We start from the raw sequence: 25,424 nt of genomic DNA on the forward strand, positions 1-25,424 counted from the left end.
GATTATTTTGAGAAAGTTTCTGTATTTGGTTTTTTGGGGGAACTCCCAGACATGTGGGCCCAGAAAACCATTAGGAAGATGTAGAAAACGGGAAGGAGGAAGAGGGGCGTGATGGTGGAGCAAGGCCTGAAGCCAGGGCGAGGCACTGTCTGGTTCGGATGCAGAGGCAGCAAGGACGCACTCGCAGGGGTTTGCAGAAAGCCCGGACCAGCCGAAGTCGCCGTCCAGACTTGGCTCTTTTCTCAGGATCTGCTTATCCCATTGTGCCCTCCCCACACTTGCGTCCCCAGGCCCCGAAGTCAGTCCACACCAAAGGAGACCAATACTTTATTCACATACTAGAAACAAGCCGGTACAAAATACACTTTTTAAAAATTGACTTGGTGCTAAAAATCGCTCCGTCCCTCCCCACCCTGCCCCCACCCTCCACATCCGTGCTCCTCTCCGGACAGCCCCCGGGGCAGACTCAGCTCTGTTGGGCCTCCTGGAGGAGCCTGAGCAGGGGGTCATCAGCCCTGAGGGCCAAGGTGAGGGTGCGCCGCTGGTAGTGCTGCGGGTCATACTCCAGGTTCTCGATCACCTCTGCTAACAGGTGGGCCCGCTCCACCGCCGCACCAGGGGCCTCGAAGCCCAGGGCCGTGAAGTGCACGTGCAGGTGGTAGTAGGAAGGCGGGTAGTGCAGGTACACTCGGAGGCGGTCCCCCTTCACCTGGTAGCGCTGCAGGATGGTCTCCTGAGGAGAAGGGGCAGCGGCGAAAAAGGGGTTACTGTGCTGCCCGCGAGCCAACGCCGGAGCCCTCCTCTGCTCCTGACCCCCGATGAGCTTCTGGACATCTTTACAAACCCTCCCAACAGCTCCCTGCCCATGGTCTGCAGCAGATCCCTGTCTTCCATTCCAGGGAGTCAACAAAAGCGGTGACAGCCACGAGGTGGAGGCTCCTTCCCCCAAATGCAGGGAACCGTGGCCTCCACTAGGAAGGACTCCAACCTGGATACAACACTCAGGCTCCCAAAACAGTCGCGACTGGGAATCCAGGAAGTCCCAGTGCCTAGAGACAGGCCCCAGATAGATGCTCAAGACCGTGGGGACCATCCTCCCCCTGGAAGACTGATGCGTGCTTCAATCATTCAGTAAGTGGGAGGGAGGCCTGTAGCCCTCTTAGCATAGAAGAGCGTGCAGTCAAGGACCAGGGAGACAGGGAGGAGGCAGAGGAGACGGGATGGAGGAGGGCATGTGGGAAGGGCGGCCCTAGGAGACCCAAGGAAGGTCTCACTGGACTCTTGGAGCAGAGGAGAATGTGGACTTTGGCCCTGGCTCCCTCTCGCCACCCTCCTCCTTGCTCAGGGGTTAGGGCTTTCTCTACCAAACCCCCCTTCGGAGCCTCCTAGGCTTGGCATTAACAGGAGACTGATTTCCACTGTGGGTGAATCCCTGAAGTCAGAGGTGAAGAGAAAAAAACTAGGGCCTCAGTGGGCTCAGAATACACCCCACAATTACATTTCGGACTTGGAACTCCGCCTGGGGATCTCTGCAGCAGTGTGAGGTCAAGGCCAGGGCACCCAAAGGCCTTGCGGGAATACATATGGCTGGCCTGTCTGGGCGAGGCTGCCTGAGCTGCAGGGCAGGTGCAAGTGCAGGCCCAGCACCTCCAGGAGAGAAAGAAACCACTGCTCTCTGACATCCACAGGCTGTTTCTGGAGAGAAGCAAACTACTCCAAAAAGAGACAGGTGGCCAAAGAGAGAGTGACGTGGGCAGGCGGGAGACAGAGGGCCAGGCAGCTGGGGTCCAGAGGTCAGCAGAGAGCAGACCCACGAGCACCCTTCCCCCAGGCCTGCGGGAGAGCCTCGGAGCAGCCAGGTGGCAAGCTTCTCTCCCGGCTGGGCACCCTGGTGACTGCTGGCCCTGGCATAGGGGCCGCATCTTTGCTTGTTTCAGGAACATCTTTGAATGTTTCTGAGAACCTCACAGAATGGAATTTGGCAGCATCCCTTCCAGACATCGAGGCCCAGAGAGGTGAGGGGAGGAGCCCTGCCTGGGTCACTCTGTGGTTAGGTATGAACATCAGAACCAAAACCACCACTCAGGATTCTAGACTCACTTCTTCCACCTTCCCTTGCCTCTTTACTTTTTATTTGTTTATTTATTTATTTAAAAGGGGGGGGTGCAAGTGAGTGAGGGGGAGAGAGGGGGAAAGAGAGAGAGAGACAGAGAGAGAGAAGCAGGGCTTGAGCTCACCCGATGTGGGACTCGAACTCACGAACCAGGAGATCATGACCTGAGCTGAAGTCAGACTGAGCCACCCAGGGGCCCCAGGGCTCCTCTTTAATTTCATGTGTTTTGGGGTCCCTGGGTGGCTCAGTCAGTTAAGCGTCTGACTTCAGCTCAGGTCATGATCTCACGTTTCATGAGTTCGAGCCCCATATTAGGCTGTGTACTGACAGCTCAAAGCCTGAAGCCTGCTTCAGATTCTGTGTCTCCCTTTCTCTCTGCCTCTCCCCTGCTTGTGTTCAAAAAAATGAATAAACGTTAAAAAATTAAAAAAAAATTTCATGTGGTTCAACAAATATCCCAATACAAAGCACCCCAGAGTGCTGGGGGCTACAGAATTCTGTTTCTGGCCACCAGGGACCCATCTTCCCAAGAAACACGTCTGGTGCAGTGTGGCTGTCATGAGCAGACACAGGTGACCTGGGCTGCAGGGGAAACCTAGGGGGAGGAAAGGTGGCTGAAAGTAGAGCTGAAGGGTAGGGCGGGACCAGGAACAAGGGCCATGTGAGTCCCTCCAAATAAGCTTCCTGAGGTCCTGGGATTGGCATCCAGAGACAGGCCCCTTTCACAGCCAGACTTCTGGGAAGGGTGAGGGAAGTGGCCAGGAGCACACTGGAATTGGAATAGGATTCGTCTGGGCTTCAGCATGGATGTGCCGAGGTGACTCACCTGCCCCTCCTGGAGGATGTTCCTGAGCAGCGGCAGGTGGTCTGGAGTAAGGTCCCGCAGCGACCGGATGTCCCGGCGGTGGCAGATGGCAATCAGGTACAGGTCATCTAGCTGGGCAGAGATCGGCAGGGGTAAACCAGGCTTAGCAAGGGATGGAGCCGGGGGAGGCTGCCAACTCTGGAACTCCACAGGGAGGCCGGGAAGCACCCACCCCCAGGCCTGCTATAGCACCGGCCACAGGCGATCCTGGGGACCCCACGGGAGGACCAATTCCTGGGCAATGGGGGCCTCCACGTGCCTGGGATGAGTGGGGCAGTCTAAGGATAGAACTTTCATTTATTCTTTCTGCTAAAGAGTATCATATAGGAATATTTATATACTCACAGTGCTGACGAGGGGGTGGGAGGAGAAGCTTCAAAGAACTTCCCCTCCAAGACTTTATAGTCTAATAGCATACAGGTGAGTAACTACTACAAAGTGATTTAAGTACAGGAGGAAGAAGAGAAGACTGTCTAGCTACTGTGATCCTGACAGGCTTCATGGAAGAAGAGGCAGGGATCCAGGTCCTAAAGAAGGGGTAGCATTTAGAAGAAGAGCATTCAGGTAGAAGAAACAGTGACAGCAAAGGCTCAGAGACAAGAAAGTATACAGTGTGTGAGGGGCAGAGTCAGTAACTTGATTTGTCCGGAGTCCAGTGCAGGGGAAGGATGTAGGAAGATCTGAAAGGTGAAAGGAGCCCTGGAGCCAGCTCAGCAATGAGCATCACCAAAGCGCTTAACCTTTTTCTCTCTTCCCCTATTGTGCAGGGCTCACAGGCCACCCTTCCGGCTGTCCTTCCTGAAAACAGCGCCTGGCCGAAAACCTGGAGGTCATTCCAGCGCAAAGAACTAAAGTCAACAAGATCTTGTGCCAAACAGCAAATTAACTCTTCTTCTGCCCAGAAAACCTTCCCACCCTCCCTGCTTGCCCAAACTGGCCCTGGACGACTACCATGTCCATGTGTGAGGCAGGCCCCGGACACCAGGACTCTGAGGATCAGGGCGCGGAGGAGAGCTGGCAGCACTCAGCCGGGCAGTGTGGGCTGCTAAATCCCTCAGGGACATAGTCTGAGTCACCCGACCAAATCCCAATGGCCCCAGTTTGAAAACAGGTTTTCCATATGGTGCCTGCTGGCCAAGCATGCCTCTTGATGCCAACACAGTCTCTTCCTACCACACACATTCTCCTCCGTTCGAGTTCCAACCATCTGGGCTCTCTGCCTCAGGCCTGCTCCAGACCAGCCCCGGGGGAAGCGCTAAGCAGGTGGCTGAGCTGTGCCTACCTAGGCTTCAGATTTGCCCATAGGTCCCGGCCAGACTCTCCCTTCTCACGGCCTGTGCCCAGGACATTTGCTCTGCTCTCTCCCTCGCTCAGAGCCCCAGGAGAAGCAAGAAACAGAACTGTGTGAACTTGGGGTGTATGCGTGCCTGTCAGGGTCTCCAGCTGTTTTTGTACGTCACTGTCACAGCCTCTCAGATAACAGTGGCATTTGTTTTAGATGATGGCTGCTGACAAATCACAAACACGGCATTAAATCACACCTCTCTGCCCCACGGGCAGGGAATGAGGCATGAAACCTGGTGCTGGGTGTCCGCTCACAGGCCATGTGAGGGACGGAAAGAAACCCACTCTGTGGTGGGCAGACATGACTCCAGATTTTCTGCAGGCAGCCCAAGGGCCCCTGGCCCAGAGAAATGGTCTGGAGAAAGCCAGACAAGGAGCTGGCAAGGGTCTCAGACTGGTATCCTTAAAGGTGCCCATCGATCACTTCAGGCAGGCAAACACCACTGATCTCTCTTTACACAGCAGGACAACAGAATCGAAGGAACAGCTTCCTGGCAAGGGGCCTGATGGAGAATGGCTGGAGGGCCATCTTTCCACCTCTGGAGCGACCTCAAGGAAGAGTTTCTTGGTCTGAGCACTTTAGATCAAAGAACCTACATTATGAGCGGGAAGTGCATGTTGTGTCCATAGAAACCCATACCTATGGTTCCTTATATACACAGCATGCAGAGACTGATTACACCTGAAAGGAGAGACAAAGACATAATCTCTTTTGAGAAATAGTCCCTTCTAGGGAACAAAAATGGAGGATGTGGGGTGAGGGGACTGTCACTGCACTATTTATTCTATTTTGCACTTTTACCTCATGCGTGTATAAACTAGACCTTAAAAAAAAAAGCAAATAAAAGAGAATATACAGTGATCTCTTAAAAGAATCGAGGAAGGGATATTTTAAGCTCCAGGGAGGCAAGATTCTCTAGCAGACACTAGGCATGTGATAGATCTATGTGGAATGGACAGATAGGTGAATGGAAAGACAGAGTCCCTCTAATCCTGGGCCAGCATTTAGGAGGCAAGGAGATTCCGGGGTGGCTAGGAAGGCTCCTTAAGGCAAACACAGCAGGTCCCTCTCTCCTCAACCCTACTTGGTACAAGGACAAAGAACAGAAATCTAGGCCCAGTCTGTCCCGTCTGCTGGCCACACTGCCAAATTCTAAGGGAGCTGACGATTTCAGTGTTTGGTCACAGGCCAGGGATTTGAGACAATGAAATATGGCACCACTAAGAGACAAGTGCTAATTAAAGAAAGGTTCAGAACAATGGCACCTGTATGACCATTAAGGGAAATCTGACATTTAAGCTGGCCTATTCACAACCCCCAAGGGCAAGTGGCCCCAGCTCTGTGGCTGGGAGCCCAGTGCGGTTCCTGAGGACTTTTCTATCTTAAAGGGAACAGAGACAGGGGTGGTTCTGCCAGCAGGCGAGCAGGATGCCTGCCAGCACAAGGTCAAAAGGACAATCGATTTCCATTCTCAGCGCCTTGGGCTCAAGTGTGTTCAAGGGCTTCTTGAATGGAGATACATGAGTCAATCTCCTGTTGGCCATGCGTGGCCCTCAGACCACCACCTCCTAGGAGTCACAAGTTCCTTGGTCTTCAAAGATCTCGTGAAGCAGAAGTCCCTTCGACTTCACATCCCATCTCTTGTGACCCAGTCTGTGAGCCGGGGCCTCCAAGCACGGGGCTGCCCAAGGGGACACACAGGGGGTAGGCAGAGCTGCATGAAGCTGCCACCAGCACTCATACTCTGTGGCCTTGCCCCAGCTCCCCAGATGACTCCAGAGCCACACCTGGCTTCCCCGTGGATGCAGGAACTCCTGCAGCCTCCCTCCGCTCCAACACTCCACAAGGCGACAGTCCTCTCCTTCGGTCACCTGGCTCGAACACATCATTACTCAGCGCCACAACTTCTGAAAACCCCTTCAGATTCTCTATCACCCCTCAGGATACGTTCAGTAACTCCCGGGAGCTGCTCTTAAGAGGCAGCTGGCACTCACTTGCCTGTGTACCTCTGAGCTGAGAGCCTGTCCCTTAGCCCAACCACAGGCCCTTGGCCCCTCTTTGTTGGGTAGTGAAGGAGTGGCATGGTAGATCTAGAAAGCACCAAATCAAAACCAGGTAAACTGCGGATGAGCCCAGTTTAAAAGCCAAAGGAAGGCCATGACTGAGACAGCAGGAGGGAAGGTGTGCATGGGCTGGTGACTGACTCTCAGAGCGCAGCCTCTGTGTGAGGAGCCAGGATGAGAAGGGTCTGCCTGAGGGCAGCGCGGCAAACCCACACTCGGGTGACTCAGAGATCTGAACTAGAAGAGAGAGGTTACCTACCCTCCACTTCCTACCCAGCAATCCCGCATCTGGCTTCCTTGGCCTCACCGTGGCCCCTGGCCTCCCACAGGCTGAGCCTGGTGCAGGTCCATGTTCTAGGCTGTGATGGGAGCAGTCCTTCCTGCAACACGGTCCTCTGCCTGCTGCTGATGCCATGGGTATAAAAGTCTACCCAAAGAGGTGGCTGTCCATTACAGCTTTGGTGGGGGGCTGGGTGGCAGTGAGGAAGGGAGAAGAAAAGAGCAAGAGAAAAGGAGGCTACAGAGAAACAGAAGGTAAGCTCCACTGGAAACCTGTGCCTTGGACGGTGGAAGTGAGGGGCATGGAGAGCAGGAAACAGCTGAGAGGCTCAGGTGGAAGCCTGGATCACTGGAGGACCCTTCTTGGTCTCAGGGGGACCCCTCTTAGACTCAGAGGGGACCCCCCCTACCCTGGAATGGGTGGTAGAGGGGACCCTTTGGGTTGGCTGCCATGGCTCCTTCCTATCAGTGCTGCAGATCTTAGGCCTGCCTGGATCTGCTGGTGTCCAGGGACATGGAGAGAATGTAAACAGACCTCTTTCAGGCTGTAGGTGCTCCTGAAAGGGAGGGTGGCGGCTAAGCCACTTGGCTGGTTAAAGAATGGCCCGTGTGGTTATACGCAAACATCACGCCATTCTTTCCTCCCTGCACGAGAGGACAGCCAAGAAGAACTTTAAGTGGACACATTAAGGTATAAATGTTTGTGCGCAGCTAGGCTTCTGTTGTTGGTTAGTTAAAATCTGCTTAGAGAGAGACCAAGGTGAGAAAGAAGGGCAGGACTGAGGAGGCCAAATGACCCTGAGCAAGTACTGGGGGGTCAGAGAGCCCCGGCAAGAAAACTTTTACCTGCTGTTGGTTCCACTTGAGATCAGGGATGAGGATGAAGCCATCAGAGGGATCTGGGTTCTCAAAAACAATCCTGTCAGCTTCAGCCTTCTTCTCGAGAATGTTGTACACCCACTGGAAGGAGGGGGAGAGAGAAGGTTCACGTAGCTGCTCACAGCCCCTGGGGAAACACCACCAACCAGGCTCTCTGGCCCCTCCAGGGGCTCAGGGGGTCTACACTCAGGCTGCTTTGTCCCAGTCATTCTGCTGTTGGAGGTCCAGAAGAGATGTCCCCGTCTCCCATGATGGCCACCCCCATAGGGGCCACTGCAGCTCGATGGGGCTGGCTCTTTGGGTCTGTCCTGTGTTTAGGCCGCATATATGTTCTGCTGCGGCCTCATGGGCCTGGTGTGCATCCACCCTGCTGCTGCCCTGGGGACCCAGGAGCAGCGGTCTCCATGGGCCCCTCCTCACTTTATTCAGGACCACAGGCAAAGAAAGAGCAGGCCTTCCTTCTGCAGACTGGAGCAACCTACACATGAATTGTGTGAGTTTCCTGCCCTGCTGGGTGGGGCTCTTGTCAGTGGTGGGATTAGCACCTCTGCCCACCTGCAGCCACAGTGGTTTCCACTGACACGGCCCCTGTGTGGCAACAGAGTAGGCACAGCTCAGAGGCAGCAATCACACAAAACTTTCCTGTCCAGCCATGGCCTCCAGCCTCTCTCAGACCCGTTTATCAGCTGCTGGCAGTCTTCAAAGGACCCTTCCTTGAGTGCCGTGTGGACCCGAGGACGTCATTTTACAATTAGCGTCCTGGCGGCCCCTGTGAAGAAGCCAGCCTGCAGGGACGTTAAGATAAGAAAGCCCCTGTTCTCAGAGGGCCCACAGACCTCCTCTCCTCACCTCCCCAGAGCTCTGAGGCAACTCCTGGCCTGAAATCTCAGTGAGAAGCCTGCTGCAGAGCCGGGTAGAGGGCAACGGCTGGGCTTGTGCTCAGGAAGGGCCTCCCGGCTCATTGAGGGGGTGGATGGAGAGTCCGGCAGGGGGGCTCCTCTGCCCACTCCCAGAAGTTCCGGCACAAGTGGTGTCCGCGAAGGCAGTGGGGCTGGCCTGGAGCCCGCACGCCTCATCCCCCAGAGTCCGGTGTGGCCAAGGGCAAATGCGCCCATCTGAGACGGAGAGAGCAGAGGGTACCTGCCTGGGAATATCTGGGGTTCCCAGACCCCTGGCAAGGCCAGCAGGTCGGTCACAATGTGGCCCGCCCACTACAGAAGAGGGGCCTTCCCGCCACTTCCTGGGAGCAGACTGGAGCACAGCCAGCAGCGGCTTCCCCACGCAGCCCCGGGGCCACGGCCATGCCAAGCCCAGCGTGTGGAGACTCTCCCACGGACGCATTTCCTCTCTCGAAGGAAGTCTCGCTCGGAATGTGCTCTCAGAGAAAAATAGGCAGCCGGAACGTGACCCAAAGCACCCCAAAAGTAAAGGGGAGGGAGGTGAAAGATGACGGTCTGTGGAGAGCCCTGAAGAGGCCTCCCTGGGGCCCAGGCGGTCTCTTGCCCACAGCTAAGTAGCCCCCTCAGAATGGAAAGCTGTGTAGTAGTAGACAGAGGACAAGCTGGCTCTGGTGTCCTCTCCCGCCTCCTCACCAAGTAGCCAACACCTTCGGTAAGTGGTGTACTCTGTAAGCCTCAGTTTCCTTCTGAGTGGGGGCTAACGATACCTACATAGTACAGTGTGGTGAGGAGTGTAAGCGACTGACAGCGCCTGGCACAGAGGAGGCCCCAAAAAGGCAGAGGAAGGTGCTCAGAAAGTTTTGGCATGAGGTGGCATTGGGGCCGCAGCCTCGTGGTGATGACAGCAGGTGCTCTGCCCGAGACCGCTGCACCCCGAGGGCACGAGCAGGCGGCGGTGAGCGGCCCTCCCACGTGTGGGCCCTGAGAACGGGGCCTCTCAGGGACCGCCGCTTGTAACAACACGGTCAAGTTGGTGCCACCATTGTCCTCATTTCATAAGGAAAAAGCAAGCATGTGGAAGTCCAACCAATTCCAACCTAATGTGGCCCCACAGCCCAGGTTCCAGGCCACGGGCGAAGGCCTCTGGGAGAGCAGGGTGGGGGTGGGGGGGTGACATGAATCCACGCGGAGCAGCCCAGGTGAGCAGCTGAGCAAAAGAGGGGGCCAGGGAACAGAATTAACACAAACCACCGTTGGGGGAGAGGGGCCGGGGCACATCACGGGGAGGGAGGCCATCAAGACTCAAGGGCAGGGGACTCAGCCAGCCCTGCCTCCCGGCATGCACCTGGCATGGCTTTCTTGCAGTAGGTGACACCGGCAATGCTCCTCCCTGTTCGCTCTCCTGCTTTTCTGCTGGTCCCCTGCTAACCCGTCTTCTCCCACCCCTCGCCCGCCCGCACTTCCATGGTCTCAGCACTGCACTCCCCCACACCGTCCTCGGAATGGGACCTGCATGTGCACAATGACAGCTACCGTCCTGGCTCCCAGCCTGTGGTGGAACTGACAGCGGGGACGTGAGCTATGGCGCTCTTAATCCCCACTGGGACCTTAGATGCATTTTCCAGACAAGGAAATGGGTTCAGACTGCAGGACCCTCATGCTGCTCTGAGATGACAGAATGGGAATCCAAACCCTGCGTGGACACTGAGCCTCAACCTGATGACTCACAGACCAACACTCTTAGCCTGATGGTCTCTAATGCTCGGGATCCAGATGTTGGATGGCATTCTTTTATTTTGTCTTTAAATTTTTAAAAATATTTATTTATTTTGAGACAGAGAGACAGATCATGAATGGGGGAGGGGCAGAAAGAAAGGGAGACACAGAATCCGAAGCAGGCTCCAGGCTCTGAGCGGTCAGCACAGAATCCATCACAGGGCTTGGACCCATGAACCATGAGATCATGACCTGAGCTGAAGTTGGCTGCTTAACTGACTGAGCCACCTGACCGCATTATTTACAGGAGTTACAAGCACCTCAAATTTGAGGCCTCTCGAATCTGCCAGCTTTGAGCCCTACTTCTCAAATCACTGCTAAAGCCACCCATGGCCTTGGCCTCGGCCCAGACCCACGCTGGCCTTTAGAGCCCTCCATGCTCACCAAACTCCAGCAATTCTTTAAATCTCATGGAACCCTTAAACTCCCTAACCCATTTAGGGGGACCCTCTTGCCTATGGCAACTGTTCTCATATCCTGATATGACGATCCTTAGAAACAGATTTTTTAAAAAATACAGATTTCCTGGGGTGCCTGGGTGACTCAGTTGAATGTCTGACTCCTGATTTCAGCTCAGGTCATGAGTCCATGGTTCGTGGTACTGAGCCCTGTGTTGGGCTCTGCGCTGACAGGGTGAAGCCTGCTTGGGATCCTCTCTCCCTCTCTCTCTGCCTCTCCCCTGCTTACCTGCACGCTCTCTCTCTAAATAAATAAATAAGCATTTAAAAAAATAGAGATTTCCCATGGAGCTCCTGGGTGGCTTAGTCAGTTAAGCATCTGCCTTGGGCTCAGTTTATAATCTCACAGTTCATGAGTTCAAGCCCCACATCAGGCTCTCTGCTGTCACCACAGAGCCCGCTTCAGATCCTTTGTCCCTCTTTCTCTCTGCCCCTCCCTCACTTGTTCTCTCTCTCAAAAATAAAAGAAATATATACAGATTTTCCAGCTTTACTATCTGAACGTCCTGATTCCGGAGATAAGGAGTAGGCCCCATGCTCTGCATTCTGAGAACTCTCCCAGGCAGTCCTGACCATCAGCCAGGTTTGGGAGCTCCTGGTCTCCTGACGGGTGCACACGCCTGCTGCAGGCCCCTGCCCATCCTCTCCTGCCGTGTCCTGTCAATTCTCCAGCTCTCGGTGCCTCTGTACTTGCTCTCCCCTCTGCCTAGAATGCCCTTCTCTGCCTTGTCCACCTGGCAAACTTCTATCTGTCTCTGAAGACCCAACTAGAGGACCCCTTCCTCTGTAAAGCCCCCCACTGTCTGAGCTGATCACCCCCTTTGTGTCACCACTGAACCCTGGGTACAAACCACCCGTGGGAGAGTACTTGTCCTATTTTATTGTGCTAATCAGACTCCACGTCTGTCTTCCCCACCAGACTCTGGGGCATTACAAGTGTTCACCTGGGGGACCCTCCAGAGCCTCGCGCATGGTCTGGTACATAGCAGGTGCACAATAAATAAAATGACTGCTGCCAGCTGAGCTGAGTGCTTTGTAAACCTGCTAGAAATAGTCAGGAAACAATACATGAATACTTGTGTGAAACAGAACTTGGCTGAGTAGTAGCAGAATTTGGCTCTAAGTAGACAGCAGTGGCTAAGAGTACATATAGAAGCCACACGGACTTTAAGAGCTTCCTCCTTTGGAGCCCATATTTGTGCAGCTGGTGCCACAGGACATGTACTCCAGGAGATCCCTCTAGGACCCTGAATGGCAGCAGCCGTCTAGGAAGATGGAGACATATCTCCTTTCCTCGTAGAAGATGGAGCAAGTACAAGGACTTGGAGAAAAAAAACAAAACCAATTCAGCATGAGCCAGAGGAACATGGTGCAAACACGGCACAGGGGGACCAGGTCTGCCAGCCGGCGGGGTCTTCCCCAGGAGGAGAGTGGGCTGTCGCCCCACACGGCCTCCCGCACGCCTGCCAGCCACGCTTTCCTTACCTCTCCCATGTACAACTGACCTCCCTTCTTCTGGTCTGGGAGACATATGGGGGTGCCCTGTGTCTGACTACCCCCCACCACCATGATCTGAATCTTGGGCAGAGTGGGTGAGAAACGCTCAAAGAGAACAAGGGTGGATGACGAAGAGGCAGAGACGGTGAGAGCCAGCGAGTGAGCAAGGAAACACCTCATCCATCATACTGAAGGCTGAGCATCCACTCGGGGCCGACCACAGGCACAGGCTCTGGTTGGCACTGGGCCTTGGCCCATGGAGAAGTTTGGATCTCTTAGCTAAATGGCCTTGCATCTGGTCTAGTGGCTGAAGGCACTGTCAAACCTCACATTAGCCCCTGGGAGACGAGGCCCTGCACTAAGCTTCAAGGCACATCAGGACCCTGCCATCTGGGGAACGAGTGTAAGGGGAATGAGTGAATGAAGACTCCCAGAGGCAGGTCTGCTACCAGTGGAACCAGGAGTAAGAGTCTAGAATGGGGTGGGGCGGCTACACTGATGTCAGTCTTGACCAGTTCACACAGGCCCGGCTGAGGGAACAGCCATTCTGAGGTGGTATCAGCACTGATGCAGATACAGTCTCCAAAGGCCTGGGCTGCTGAGATCCCCAGAGAGCGGCGCGCCCAGGACCCAGGTCGATTCTCTGGCCAGTCTGGATAAAACAACTCACCCTGCTCACTTTCTTCCGTGGCACTCACCCTCTCCCATCTTGTGCAGTTACTTATATAGCTGTGCGTTCACTCCTGCACAAGGAGGTAAGGCAGCCCCAGGAGGGCAAGGGTGCCGCGGTGCTCTCTCTGCGCTAACCCAAACCTGTGGAACCGTGCTGGCCCCTGCCAGACCCGAGAGAGAGAGAGAGAGAAAGAGAGAGAGAGAGAGAGAGAGAGAGAGAGAGAGGGGCACACCCTGGCCACAAGGAGCGCTCTGTGTCCGCACCCCCTGGGCCAGTGTGAGGTGTGGTGGCCAGTCACCTGGATGCTGAGGCTCTGGGACTCCAGGTGGGGCAAGGTGACATTCTTGTAATTGGCCCCTGTCTCTCGGACCAGGTGGAGGTCCTGGCGCAGGTACTTTTCTAGGTGCTTCTCTGTGGCAGGGTAAACCACGGTTGTCTTCACATCTGTAATGACAAACACAGCCCGGGACCGCAAAGTTAGGCATGCTCTCTGCAAAGTCCTATCACACTCTGGTCCCCAGCACAGAGAGGTGACCCCCACCCTGTCTCTGATTCCCCAGTGAAAGGACCAAAGGCTAAGAGGTTATAGGCATCTGGGACCCATGCCGGTAAATTCATGAGGTGAATCACACGCAGCATCTGGGAGTCACAGGTTTTCACTGATGATGGGTCACTGGGCCCCTCACCACCCTTCCCTGCTCTGAATGAAAGGTTCCTGACTCTTGCCACATAGCAAATTTCTTGGTATGTGGCTTTCTAGACCCAAAGCTAAAGATCTGATTTAAAGCTAAGTAGCCTTCCCTCATGCAAAGCAGAGGAGCATAGCACCGTGGTTAAAGTCACGGACTCTGGAGCTGGACTGAATTCAAGTTTTGGCTCTGCCTGTTCCTTCCTCAGGACCCTGACTGACCCCAGTCCAGTTACTTAACTTTCCCAAGCCCCTACTTCCTCATCTGTCAACGGAGGATAATAATAGCTCCTATGTCACAGAGTGGGGAGGATTAAACAAGCTAGTACCTGTGAAGCACTTAAGACATTGTCTGACACGAAGTAAATACTATAGAAGTGCTGGCTATTTTTAATTAGCCTCTCTCAACGCTGGCATCGTCCACATTGTGGACGGCTAATTCTCTGTCACACGGGGGCTGCCTGTGCGATGCCGGCAGCTGCCAACATGTTAGTAAAATCCTCTCTCCAGCTAGGATGACCAAAAACGTCTCCAGACACTGTCAAATGTCCCCTGAAGGGTGAAATTGTCCCCCGTTGAGAACCACTGTTTTCATCAGTAGGAAATCTTGCAGTTTTCCTAAACAGACACTAGGCTAGGGTTCCGGTCCAACACCACCTGGTTTTGGTTAAATCCTTTTCCCGACTTCTAATAACATCTGCTACAACTGTTATCGTTTATACGAAGTGCTTCCACATAGATCTTAAGGGCAGGAAAGGAAAATGGTGTTCTAAAATCAGTCGGGACGTTTCTCAAAAGACCCATGTCCTCCCCGACTCCCTGACTCTCAATGCAGAGTGCTCGCCCAGGAAAACCTGAGGAAAGCCCGGCAGGCACACTTTAAAACTCCAGAAATCCTGCACTCCCCCACACACCTGCAGGCCCAGCTCAGAACCTCCCACCTGTACTTCTGTCCGTGGTCTGAGGATGGACGTGATTTGAATCCTCGTCACACAGCTGAGTGAAAGGGTTCATAGGAGTCGGGACTTCTGCCTTGAGATGTGGCAGAGGCAGCACTGCGCGGAAGTTTCCTTACCCTGAAGCTGGTGCTCTTCCAACACCGGCCTGATGGCCACACATCACTCCACCAGCCCAGTGGGGATGGCCCGAGGCCCTAGCCCCAGCACACAAGTTCCGGTGAGCGTACGCCACCAGTCCGTCTGCCATGGGAGACACGGCAGCTCGGCGCAAAGACACAGGCTCCGGACCTGAGCTGACACCACCTCCTGACCCTTACTGGCAGTCCGACCTTGGGTGTGTTATTTAACCTCTGGGAGCTCCAGTTTCCTCATCTGGTAGAGTGGTCATAACATCTGCCCCTCAGGGTTCTCGTCAACATTAAACAAACATGTCATCTGGACCAGTGGGGGTGCTGTGTCCCCCCACTTCCTGGGAATCTCTAGATCTGACCCTGAAAGGGAGGCACAAAGGCCTCCTCACAACCCTCAAGTGGCAGCAAAAGTAGTTCCTCACTCCCCAAACCCTCTAAAACCCTGGCCTTGGGTGAAAGGCCAGAGGTCAAGAACACCTCAATCCCAAGAAACTAGAAACTGCCAGAAATAGACCAACTGGCATTGCCTTGACCCTTACAGTATGCTTGAGGGAAATCCCTTATCCAAGTGTAGCTCAGCAGAGAAGAACAGAGACTCTAGCGCCAGGCGGCCTGGGTTTGAATCCTGGCTCCGCACGTAGCAGCTGTGTAACCTGGCGCGAGTGACCTAGGGGACAGGGCGGTTGGGAGAACTCAGTGAGCAGTGGATGTATGCCTGTAGCAAGTCGCCCGCACAGGGAAGTGTTCTCACAGGCTAGCTCTTGCTGTTGTTGTATTTGCTGTTACTTTGGAAGCCTGGGCTGGGCAGTGGGGAGAAAAGCTGGGAGGGCCGGAGCTCCCTCGGTATGGGGGGCGCTAAGGGGGACCCCACTGGAGACAAAGGTCGCACTCACATTGGAGAACAGCCAGCTCTGCTGGCAAGGACCACGTAGTCCCGGGCTCACAGCCTGGGGCTCCCTGGCTGTTCCAGATCAGAAAGCCACTGGGCTGGCGAGCGACCTCTATCTGCCAAGGCTTGTCAGAGCCGCCCCAGAGCCACCCAGGGTGCTGGGAAGCGGGCGCTCCCCAGGCCAGCCCCCTCCGGCCTTCCCCTTTGGCGGCAAGGCAAACAGAAAAAGGCATTTTCCAACTGCTTACTTCCTTCCATTTTTCTTCCTTTTCTGAGAACGTCCTGCCTGGATGTGGATGCAGAAGCCCCACTGCTGGGCCCCCTCAGAGTTAGTCACTCTCAGGGTCCTGGACTCGGTCAGGCCCCCACCAGGAGCCCCGAGGAAGGAGCGGGCCGGCTTCACCTGCTGGTGACAGGGGTGGGGGACCGTTCCCGGCGTCTACGCAGCCCTCGGCCACGCTGCCAGAGCGCCCTCTCTCCAACCTCACTGACAACCATCTATCTCTGCCCCGGCCACATAGACCTTCTGCTAACTCACATCCCATTTCTAGGCCTCTATCCAGATGCTCCCACCTGAGTCAAGGTCAGAGTTCTCCAACAGCCTGGCTTAAGGAGCTCCCCTTACCTCGTCCCTGTCTGTCTCACTTGCCGGCTTGCTTTTTCCTCACTCTTAACACTTGACAGTATAGTACAGATTTATTGTCTCAGATTCTCCTATTAGAATGTACCTTCCAGGAAGTTAGGGGTTTTTGTTTACCTCTAAAAACTGTTTTAGGGGCACCTGGGTGGCTCAGTCAGCTAAGCGGCTGACGTCAGCTCAGGTCATGATCTCACGGTTCATGGGTTTGAGCCCCGTTTTGGGCTTTGTGCTGACAGCTCAGAGTCTGAAGCCTGCTTCACATTCTGTGTCTCCCTCTCTATCTTCCCCTCCCCCACTTGTGCTGTCTCTCTCTCTCAAAAATAAACAAACATTAAAAAAATTGTTTTAATCATTTTATCCCCAGCACCAGGAATAGCACGTGGCTTTCAGTAGACACTCAACGAATACTTACTGAACAAATAAATAAATGAATCTGGCCTTTTAGGCTTTCACCCCAGGAAGGGCATTTTTGAACCAAACAGAATAAAATTTCTCTGATAAAAATCAATATTTCTCAATGCTAAGTTTTGCATTGGCAGGCAAAAGTAAACGCTGGTGTCTACCTAAATGCCAAATCAAGATGTTGACCTGCAAGTGAACTTCATGAGGATTTTGGTCAAGTGTCAATGCCCAATAAATGCTCAAAGCACCAAGTGAAAATATGTCGAGGAACAGGATGTCCGCACACAGCCTCAAAATATCTTCCCATAGACTACTTACAAAGAGACCAGGTGCTCAGAGTTTCCGTCACTCCTAATGGGACACACTGCCATCAGATGCCTCTCGAGGGATGTGCCACGGTATTCTGGCCAAAAATGCATGGTCTGAATTGGATCATGAGGAAAAATTAGCCAACCCCAAACCAGGGACATTCTACAAAACAAGTGGCTTGATAACTCTTCAAAAAGGTCAAAGGGAAAATATAGGAAGGCAGAAAGGCTGTTCCAGATTAAAGGACACTAGAGACCAGACTGGATCCTGGATGAGGGAGGAGGGGTCCTGCTAGAAAGATGGTACAAGCTGTAATAACGGCATCTGCATTGCAAACTAGCTTGGTATAAATGTGAGATTTCCGAAAATTGACCACTTTACTCTTGTTCCTAGGAAATATACACTGACGTGTTTAGCAAGGAAGGGTTACAATGTCTGCAACTGCTATTTTCAGTAATAACAAAAGCAAGCAAAACATCACACATGTATATGCAGAGAGAGAAAAGGCAAATGTGGCAAAATGTTAACGATAGGGCTTTTACAAGGGGGTTCTTTGCACTATTCTTATGACTTTTCTGTAGGGTTGAATTTTTTTTTCCAAAATAAGAAGTAGGTCAGCAAATGAGGCTTGACCACCATCCTGGTGCCCTCTGCCAAACTCCACTTAGCAAACTGACTGCCCAGGGCGAGCAGTCTCGGGTACCTCCCCACCCAACTTCTCCCTGTGGCTAGAGAAACAACAAGGGAACCCCCCCCCCCGCCCCCATCAATCCTGCCCTCCTCCTGGTATTCTTAAAACAGCCTGTAACAATTTCAAACCCAGCTTTCCATAATGTTTGCAACACAGCTGACCCCTGACGCAGGTTTGGAATGCATGGGTTCACTGAACAATTTGTTTTGATAAACACAGTAAGAGTATTATAAATGTATTATCTCCCTTAAAGTTTTAACACCATTTCCTTTCCTCTAGCTGACTTCAGTGTAAGAACACAGTACAGAATACATACAACACACAAAGTATGTGTTCATTGACTGCTTGTATTCTCTGCAAGGCTTCCGGTCAACAGCAGGTTATTAAGTTTGGGAAGGGTTCAAAGTTCTGTGTGGATTTTCAGCTGCATGGGGGGGGGTAAGTTTGGGGGGGGTGGCGTTAAGCTTTGGGGGTGTTTTAGCTGGGAGTTAATTTAGAGGGCGGTGGATTTTCAGCTGCATGGGGGATCAGTCCCCCTAATTCCTGTACTGTTCAAGGGACAATTATATATTAAGAGGACTTCCCTGATACTCCTTATGAAACCTCCCCACCTATTGTGCTTTTTCAAACTTGGCTTTTATTTTTAATTCAAGGCGTGCTGCCCCATAGGTTAGTCACATGAAGTTTGAAGTTTCCTGCTTTTCCCCACACACTACTTTCAATTCTTCTTGCCGTTTCTTTGCTTGTGTACTTCCACAGTTTTAATTACAGATATTTTTCTATCTTGTTCCCCCCTGACTTTTCACTTTTACTATTACTTATTAACTTCCCATTACATAGGTAAGGATTTAGCTTTTATTTTTTACCAGCTATCAAACGTGTGTGATAGCTTTTCTCTCTTACCCCCTAATCTCACAATTCAACTCTATTACAATTTTGGAGAAGTCAGAATTCAGTGTTAACACTACCATGATAATGTAAATGCTGTTCGCTGCTGAACAGCACAACTAGTTTTCCTCTTCAGCACAAGTTTGGTGATTTGGGGTTAGTCATTACTCTTTTATTTGCTCACTTTTCTATTAACTTGTCACTAATTCATCCCCACATCCACTTCCGTTTATATAAATCTCTTTTGTTTTTTGTTTAAGTTTGGGAGGGATGGGGGGAAAGAGACTCCCAAGGAGGCTCTGCACCATCAGCACGTAGAGTCTGACGTGGAGCTCCATCTCACAAACTGTGAGATCATGACCTGAGCCGAAATCAAGAGTCGGACACTTAACTGACTGAGCCACCCAGGCACCTCTATATAAATCTCTTAATGTTAAAACTCAGAGGAATACAAGGACTGTGTGCTCCCGGAGCCTCTGACCCACTCCAGCAGGTGTCTGTGCAGAGCTATGCCCTGGGAACTCGATGCACCACCGTCCTGTGGCCACCTCCCCCTCTCTCTGATGCTGGACGCTTTGCTTCCTAGATCCACTATCTTCCTCATTCCTATTTGCATCTTTATTTTACTAAAGCAGTGGTTCCCAAACTTCACTGTGCCTCAGAACCACCTGACTGAGGACATCTGGGGTGGGGCCCATCCATATGCCATTTTAAGACGTTGCCAGGTGTAGGGGCACTTGGGTGGCTCAGTCAGTTAAGCGCCCAACTTCAGCTCAGGTCATGATCTCACAGTTCATGGGTTCGAGCCCCATGTCGGGCTCTGTGCTGACAGCTCAGAGCCTGGAGCCTGTTTCTGATTCTGTGTCTCCCTCCCTCCCTCTCTCTCTCTCTCTCTCTCTCTCTCTCTCTCTCTCTCTCTCTCTGCCCCTCCCCCACTCACATTCTAGGTCTCTCTCAAAAATAAATAAATGTTAAAAAAAAAACTAAAAAAAGAAAAAAAAGAAGTTGCCAGGTGCAGCTGCTGCCACTAGACCTGGTTCCAGGACCACACATTAAGGACCACAACACTAAGGCACAAAGTCAAGTTGCTTTCAGAGCTATGGGACAAGTAAGATACATTTAGAGACTTGGAACATCTGAAAATGTCTTTATTCTACTTAAGAGGTTGGCAAAGGAATCCTATGATGCAAAGCAATGACCCTCAAAATACGAAAGCTCTGCGATTTTCTAGATTGCAATGCTGCTGTTGATAAGTCTGAGGTCTTTCTGATCCCCACACCTTTGTGCTGACCCGTTATCCTGTTGCCATCAATGTCCCAACCATGTTGACGGGTCTGAGTGGTTTCTATTCATTGCCTGATCTGGGTAAATGCTGGGACCTTTCAACCTCAAAAATCCCATTCTTCAGTCCTGGAAAACGATCTTATTTCTTTGATTATTTTCTCCCCCAATTTCCCCACCTTGTCTTTCTGGAACCTATCTGGATATCTGGCTTTTTATATCCATCTTCCACTTTTCTTCTCACTCCCATTTTCTGTGTCTGTCCTACTGCTCTACTTTTAAGGAAGTTTTCTTTAACTTCTTCTATTCAATTTTTCAGTTCTACTCTGTACCTAATTCCCAAGAGCTTCTTAAAAAACTTGTTGATGGGTATCTTGTTACACCTTTGATATACCATTTGTCTCGGATGTTAATGATAGTTTTTGCAAATTTCTTCTCCCAGCATAGTTTCTGTTTCTTCCAAGTTCTTTTCTTTTCCTTCTTTTTCAACTGACACTTTACTCAAGTCTGGTCACCCTTAGCTGCCCACTCACTCACATCGGAGGGCAGAGCACTAAAGAGCTGATGGGAAGCTCTGTGGACATAGGGGTGCTCACTTGGAGCTTCATTTTAGGATGATCAGGCTATGCTCCTGCAATACAGAACCGGAGAGTTTGTCTTCTCTCTTGGGCTGGTCAGCTCCTCCACGCGTGACTCTTCCAATCTCATACACGGAGCTGTAAGCCTGTCTGACAGCATTCTGAGTGACAAGGAAGGAGAAGCAGCTGGCAGGCAGGCAGAGAGGGCACTAACACTGAATATGTAAGCTTGCACTTAAGCCTCTACATTTCAGGACGCCGAGCTCCCCTCAGCTGCGCCTAGAATCTCCAGACCTTGTTTGAATCTCTGTAGGTGCTGGGTCTCTGGGAGGAGCTGTTACCAGCTGTGTGAGGTGGGACAGGATTTGTGGGACCTGCTGGCTCAGGTTTCCCTCTCGCACATCCGTACCTCCGTGAAGTCAGTCACTCCTCCTGTCAGTCCTCCAGTCACCTCCTAGGTTTGTCTCCTCTTCCTTCTCTAGTTGCTGCAGGATAATTTTTTGTAAGGCAATTTCTTTAATGTCATTTTTAGTGAGGGTTTTAGAAGAAACAGGTGGGCAAAATGCCCTCTTTTAACTGGAAGCCCATGTCCCTGTCCTACTGTCTCCCTTATAATGCTTTATTTTTTATTTGTGTGTGGGTGGGGTGTGGGGAGGAATAGAGAGAAATAGAGAGAATCTTAAGCAGTCTCCATGCTGTGGAGCCCCACGTGGGGCTGGATCTCACAGTGTTGAAATCATGACCTGAACCAACATCAAGAGTCAGATGCTTACCTGATTGAGCCTCTGAGGCACCCCATAATGTTTTCTTTATTTTTAATTATTTTTAAATGCTTTTTAATTTATTTTTGAGACAACAGAAGCGGGGGAGGGACAAAGAGAGAAGAACAGAGAATCTGAAGTAGGCTCTGCACAGACAGAAGCAAGCCCGATTTGGAGCTTGAACTCACAAACCACGAGATCATGACCTGATATTTATTTTTTTTTAATGTTTATTCTTGAGAGAGAGGGAACAGAAGAGAGGCAGAGAGACAGAGAATCTGAAGCAGGCTCTGTGCTGAGAGCCTGATGCGGGGATTGAGCCCACGAACCCTGAGATCATGACCTGAGCCGAAGACATATGATTAGCTGACTGAGCCATCCAGGCACCCCCATAATGCTTTATTTTCAAAGTGTATTTGTAAAGTATATGTGATGTACAATGTGAGTTTTAGGTGTACAATATATCAAATTTGACAATTCTATACATTACTCAGCGCTCCCCAAGATAAGTGTAGTCACCACCTGTCACCATATCATGTGATCCAGTAATTCCACTACAGGGTATTTACCCAAGGAAATATGTACATACATATATATACATATATACATACCCTGGAATATTACCTAGACACAAAAAATGAAATCTTGATATTTGTGACAACATGGATGGACCTAGAGTGAAATAAGTCAGTTACAGAAGAACAAATACCATACAATTTTATTTTCATGTAGAATCTAAAAAGAAAACAAATGAACAAAAACACCGAAAGTTTGTTTTAGTCATAAAAAAAAGTCACGAAGAGGAAAGGTACGGCATCAAGGACATAGTCAATAATACTGTCATAACACTGTATGATGCTTTCTTTATCTTCCTAGCTGTTTGTTACCACTTGACCTATTTGTTTATTTATGGTTCATCTCCTCCAACTGGAAGTAAGCTCCCTGAGAGCACAGACGTTGTGTTATATACTGTGTGTGCAGTGCCTAAAGCAGCACCTGATACGTATTAGGCCCTCACGATGCAGTTATAGAACAGAATATAAATTATGCCATTTTACTTTTTAAAAAATGTGTGCATGCACAACTGCATACACATAAGCACACAGAGAAAAAAAATCTGACTTTCAGGACGTATTCCAAGATGTGGAAAGGTTACCACTGGGTGGTGGAATTATATATGCTAATAGTTTTTAAAATTAATTGGGGGGGCATTTATTACCTTATCTAAAACAAATGTGGATCACTTATGTAACAAATACATTAAAAACTGAAAAATAAGCCACTCCTTAAATAAGCCCCAGAGAGGTTAAGTGATTTGCCCAAGGCCACACTGTTAAGAAGGTGTGGAGCTGAGACGTGAACCCAAGCAGTCGGGTTCCTCTGTGCTATACTGCCTTCCTGGTGGCAGGGGGCCATTCTTTTTCAGACCTTTCCCTGAGCAGCCTGTACTACCGCCGTGTTCTCCTAGGAGCAGCCCTATCAGATAGGAGAGACACAGTTCCAGCCCCTCTCAAAGACATGTAAACAGCTGTCAGCCAAACCAAAGGGCATAAGAAGGTGCCAGAGAGATTGGGGCTGCAGACTGGGCAATCTGAAACGCATCGCAATGCATGGGACCAAGAGCAACACTGGTGTCTGTCACGTTTCCTGGGGAGGGAGTGGGGCAGGGGCACAAGGGGCACGAGGAGGTACTCAGGAGGTACTGATGGCCAGGGTCCACCGTGGCCAGATGCCCGGCCGGAGCGGGCTCTGGTGGGGCACACGGAGGGATCAAAGATACCTGGCTTGCACCAGGGGACAACGGCTGTTTCAGCTTGTGTGGGTCGCGTCACCCCCAGCTGCTCCCCACCACAGATGACGGCACTGGCTGGCAGGGAAGGAGGCCTGCGGGGGTGGGGAGGGGGTGGTCCCAGGCAAGGGGCCTCGTGGTGACACCGCAGGGGCTTGGGGCAGCAGCGAAGTTCTGGCAGCAGGAAGGGTCGTTCTGGCAGCAGGAAGGGTCGCACCAACACATCCCAGATAGACAGCCCCCCCCCACACACACACGTTCCTTCCCCCCTGCAGCTCAGGCTTCCCCCCTGCAGCTCAGGCGGGCAGGTCGCTGTGCCCCTGCTAGGACAGCTCTGTGCTGCCCGATAAGACCCTTAAGAGTGTCCCGAAAGGCCTCCTCCAGCAAATAAACCCACCCCCGTCCTCTGCCCAGACATGAAAGCCCAACTGCCTTCAGAGGTGGAGGCAGGGCTACGGAGAGGAAAAGAGCAGCTGCCTTTCTCTCTCTCTGCCAAAGCTGGCTTAGCCAAATCCCCGGGAAAACGCTGCTGCACATGAAACATGAAAATGCAAACCACAGACAGTCTGCTCTCCTTCCCATACACATGTTCAAACAAGACTGCTTTCCAGCCGTTGCCGATGACTTCTACGCGATGAGGTCATTCCTATGATTCTGTGGCTTTTGCTCTCCTTTCATTATGATGAGCCAGTTTTAACTTATTTGACCCAGATGTGCCGGCTCAGGGGAGCATGAGGAGAAGCAACAGCAAAGCAGGATCTGTGTGTGACACCCACCCCCAACTCCCCTTCCATGGGGGGCCCAGGTGAAGCCACCCAGGGGACAGGGCAGATGACCAAAACTGGCGGGGCACTCCAGCAGAGACCCTGATGGAAAGGCTGGTAAGGGGGCGAGGTTGCAGGGTCTCCCGAGGACTTGTCTTCCCTCCCCTTGCGGATCTCCCCTGAGGTGACCAGACAGTGCAGGCAGGAGGCCGGAGAGGGGGCGGTCACTGTCCCGCACAGCAGGCACGCTGCAAGTACTCAAGGGGAGGCCTGAAGAGACCCCCAGGTTAAAAATAAATGGAGGTGAAGGCTCTGGTCAGGGTCCTGTGGGCAGCTCTGCTCACTCCACAGCGAACTTTCAAGCCACTAATGACCTGTCTCAACGAAAGCAGAGATGCTATTAGAAGCAGGGCAGAGGCAGATGCTGATTTCAGCCAGGCCCCGGATGTCACAGGCTCCTTCCCTCGTTCTCCTCAGGTCTCTGAGGGCCAGAAGGGGCGTATGACTGGGTGATGGGCCACAAGCAAATTCAGGAACTCTGAATGCGGTTCCTAGGCTGCCTGAGGTATCAGAGATGGTCCTTTAGGAATGAGAAATGCTGCTACAGGATGGCCACGGGCTTACCGCATTCCACAAAGTTCCATTTGAAGAGAAGGACTGAGAACTGGTATCAAATGAGATAATGGAGCCACTGACGGACAGTCCCACCATTAGGGCTGTGAGACCCCCCACGTCCTCACACACAGGAAGAAACTATTCTGGGGATAAGCAGATCAGACTGCAAAAGCTACTGGACCGAACACATCGGTGTTCTAAAACACGGCCCCTCTCTCAACTTCCTGTCTAAAGGCATTTCCTTATTCACTCTGGGAGGAGCACAGGCACCCAGTCTCAGGGCAGCGTCAATGGACGCTGCCACAATGTGTGTGGTAGTGGGAAGGGAGAAGGTCAAAAGCACAGCGTACATCCCCCGAGAGGGGTGCAGACTACCAGAATTCTAGGCCATCACTCTCCGAGAAGCGCGGATCAGAAGAGGACGGTGGAACCAGGCTGCCGCAAGCTGGCAGCCACAGCTGGAGCCAGGCAACGAAGTGGAACCAGCTATCCTGCGGGCAATCCACCTTCGGCCACTGGTCCTGAGTAAGCTGACTTTTCTGCTGACTTGAGCCTCAAGACTGCCAGAGTCTTGAGAACTTGCCCCATCTGGGGGAGAGAGAAGGAGGACACCAGTTACCAGAGCGTCTTGGTAACTCAGGATCCAGTCACTTCTACTCACTTCTGAATGCAGTGGCTTCTCTCGGCTTTGTGGAAGCCAGGACTCTAAATGGAGAACCGAACAGAGGAGAGGGCCTCCGCTCTCTGTTGAAGGGAGGAGATGGGGGCACACAGGAGGCAGTGTGCAAGGGTTCCCTGAGCTGGAAGGGGGGGACGGTGGGGGAAAAGAGAATGAGCCAATTAGACTGCCAAGAGAAAGGGAGAACCCAGAATCTGGGTCAAGAATTTTACCCACGTTGGGGCACTGAGTGCTCAGTTAACTCTCCAACTTCGGCTGAGGTCATGATCTCACGGTTCATGAGTTCAAGCCCCACATCAGGCTCTGTGCTGACAGCTCAGAGCCTGAAGCCTGCTTTGGATTCTGTGTCTCCCTCTCTCTCTGCCCCTCCCCAGTGTGTGCTCTGTCTCTCTCTCAAAAGTAACTAAACATTAAAAAAAATTTTTTTTTTTTTAATTTTACCCAGGTGTTAGAAGCCTTTCTACTTGAAATGGAAAGTTGTTATCCTACTGTCCCTCCAAGCCTCAGACGGGG

At 52.0% G+C, this 25,424-nt stretch overlaps 1 protein-coding gene across 1 annotated transcript in view; it reads right to left on the minus strand.

Moving 5' to 3' along the window:
- Nucleotides 1–309: 309 nt before the first annotated feature.
- Nucleotides 310–25,424, minus strand: part of DCPS (decapping enzyme, scavenger) — a 37,945-nt gene continuing 12,830 nt past the window's right edge. Inside the window, exons 3-6 of the mRNA XM_029956985.1 lie at nucleotides 13,146–13,291; nucleotides 7,512–7,625; nucleotides 2,940–3,050; nucleotides 310–733 (exon numbers count right to left, since the gene is read on the minus strand). Coding sequence (XP_029812845.1) covers nucleotides 467–733; nucleotides 2,940–3,050; nucleotides 7,512–7,625; nucleotides 13,146–13,291 — 638 coding nt within the window. The 3' untranslated portion in view covers nucleotides 310–466. The remainder of the gene's footprint in view (nucleotides 734–2,939; nucleotides 3,051–7,511; nucleotides 7,626–13,145; nucleotides 13,292–25,424) is intronic.

This window comes from Suricata suricatta, chromosome 11 (genome assembly GCF_006229205.1).
Source record: "Suricata suricatta isolate VVHF042 chromosome 11, meerkat_22Aug2017_6uvM2_HiC, whole genome shotgun sequence".
Taxonomy (NCBI): Eukaryota; Metazoa; Chordata; class Mammalia; order Carnivora; family Herpestidae; genus Suricata; species Suricata suricatta.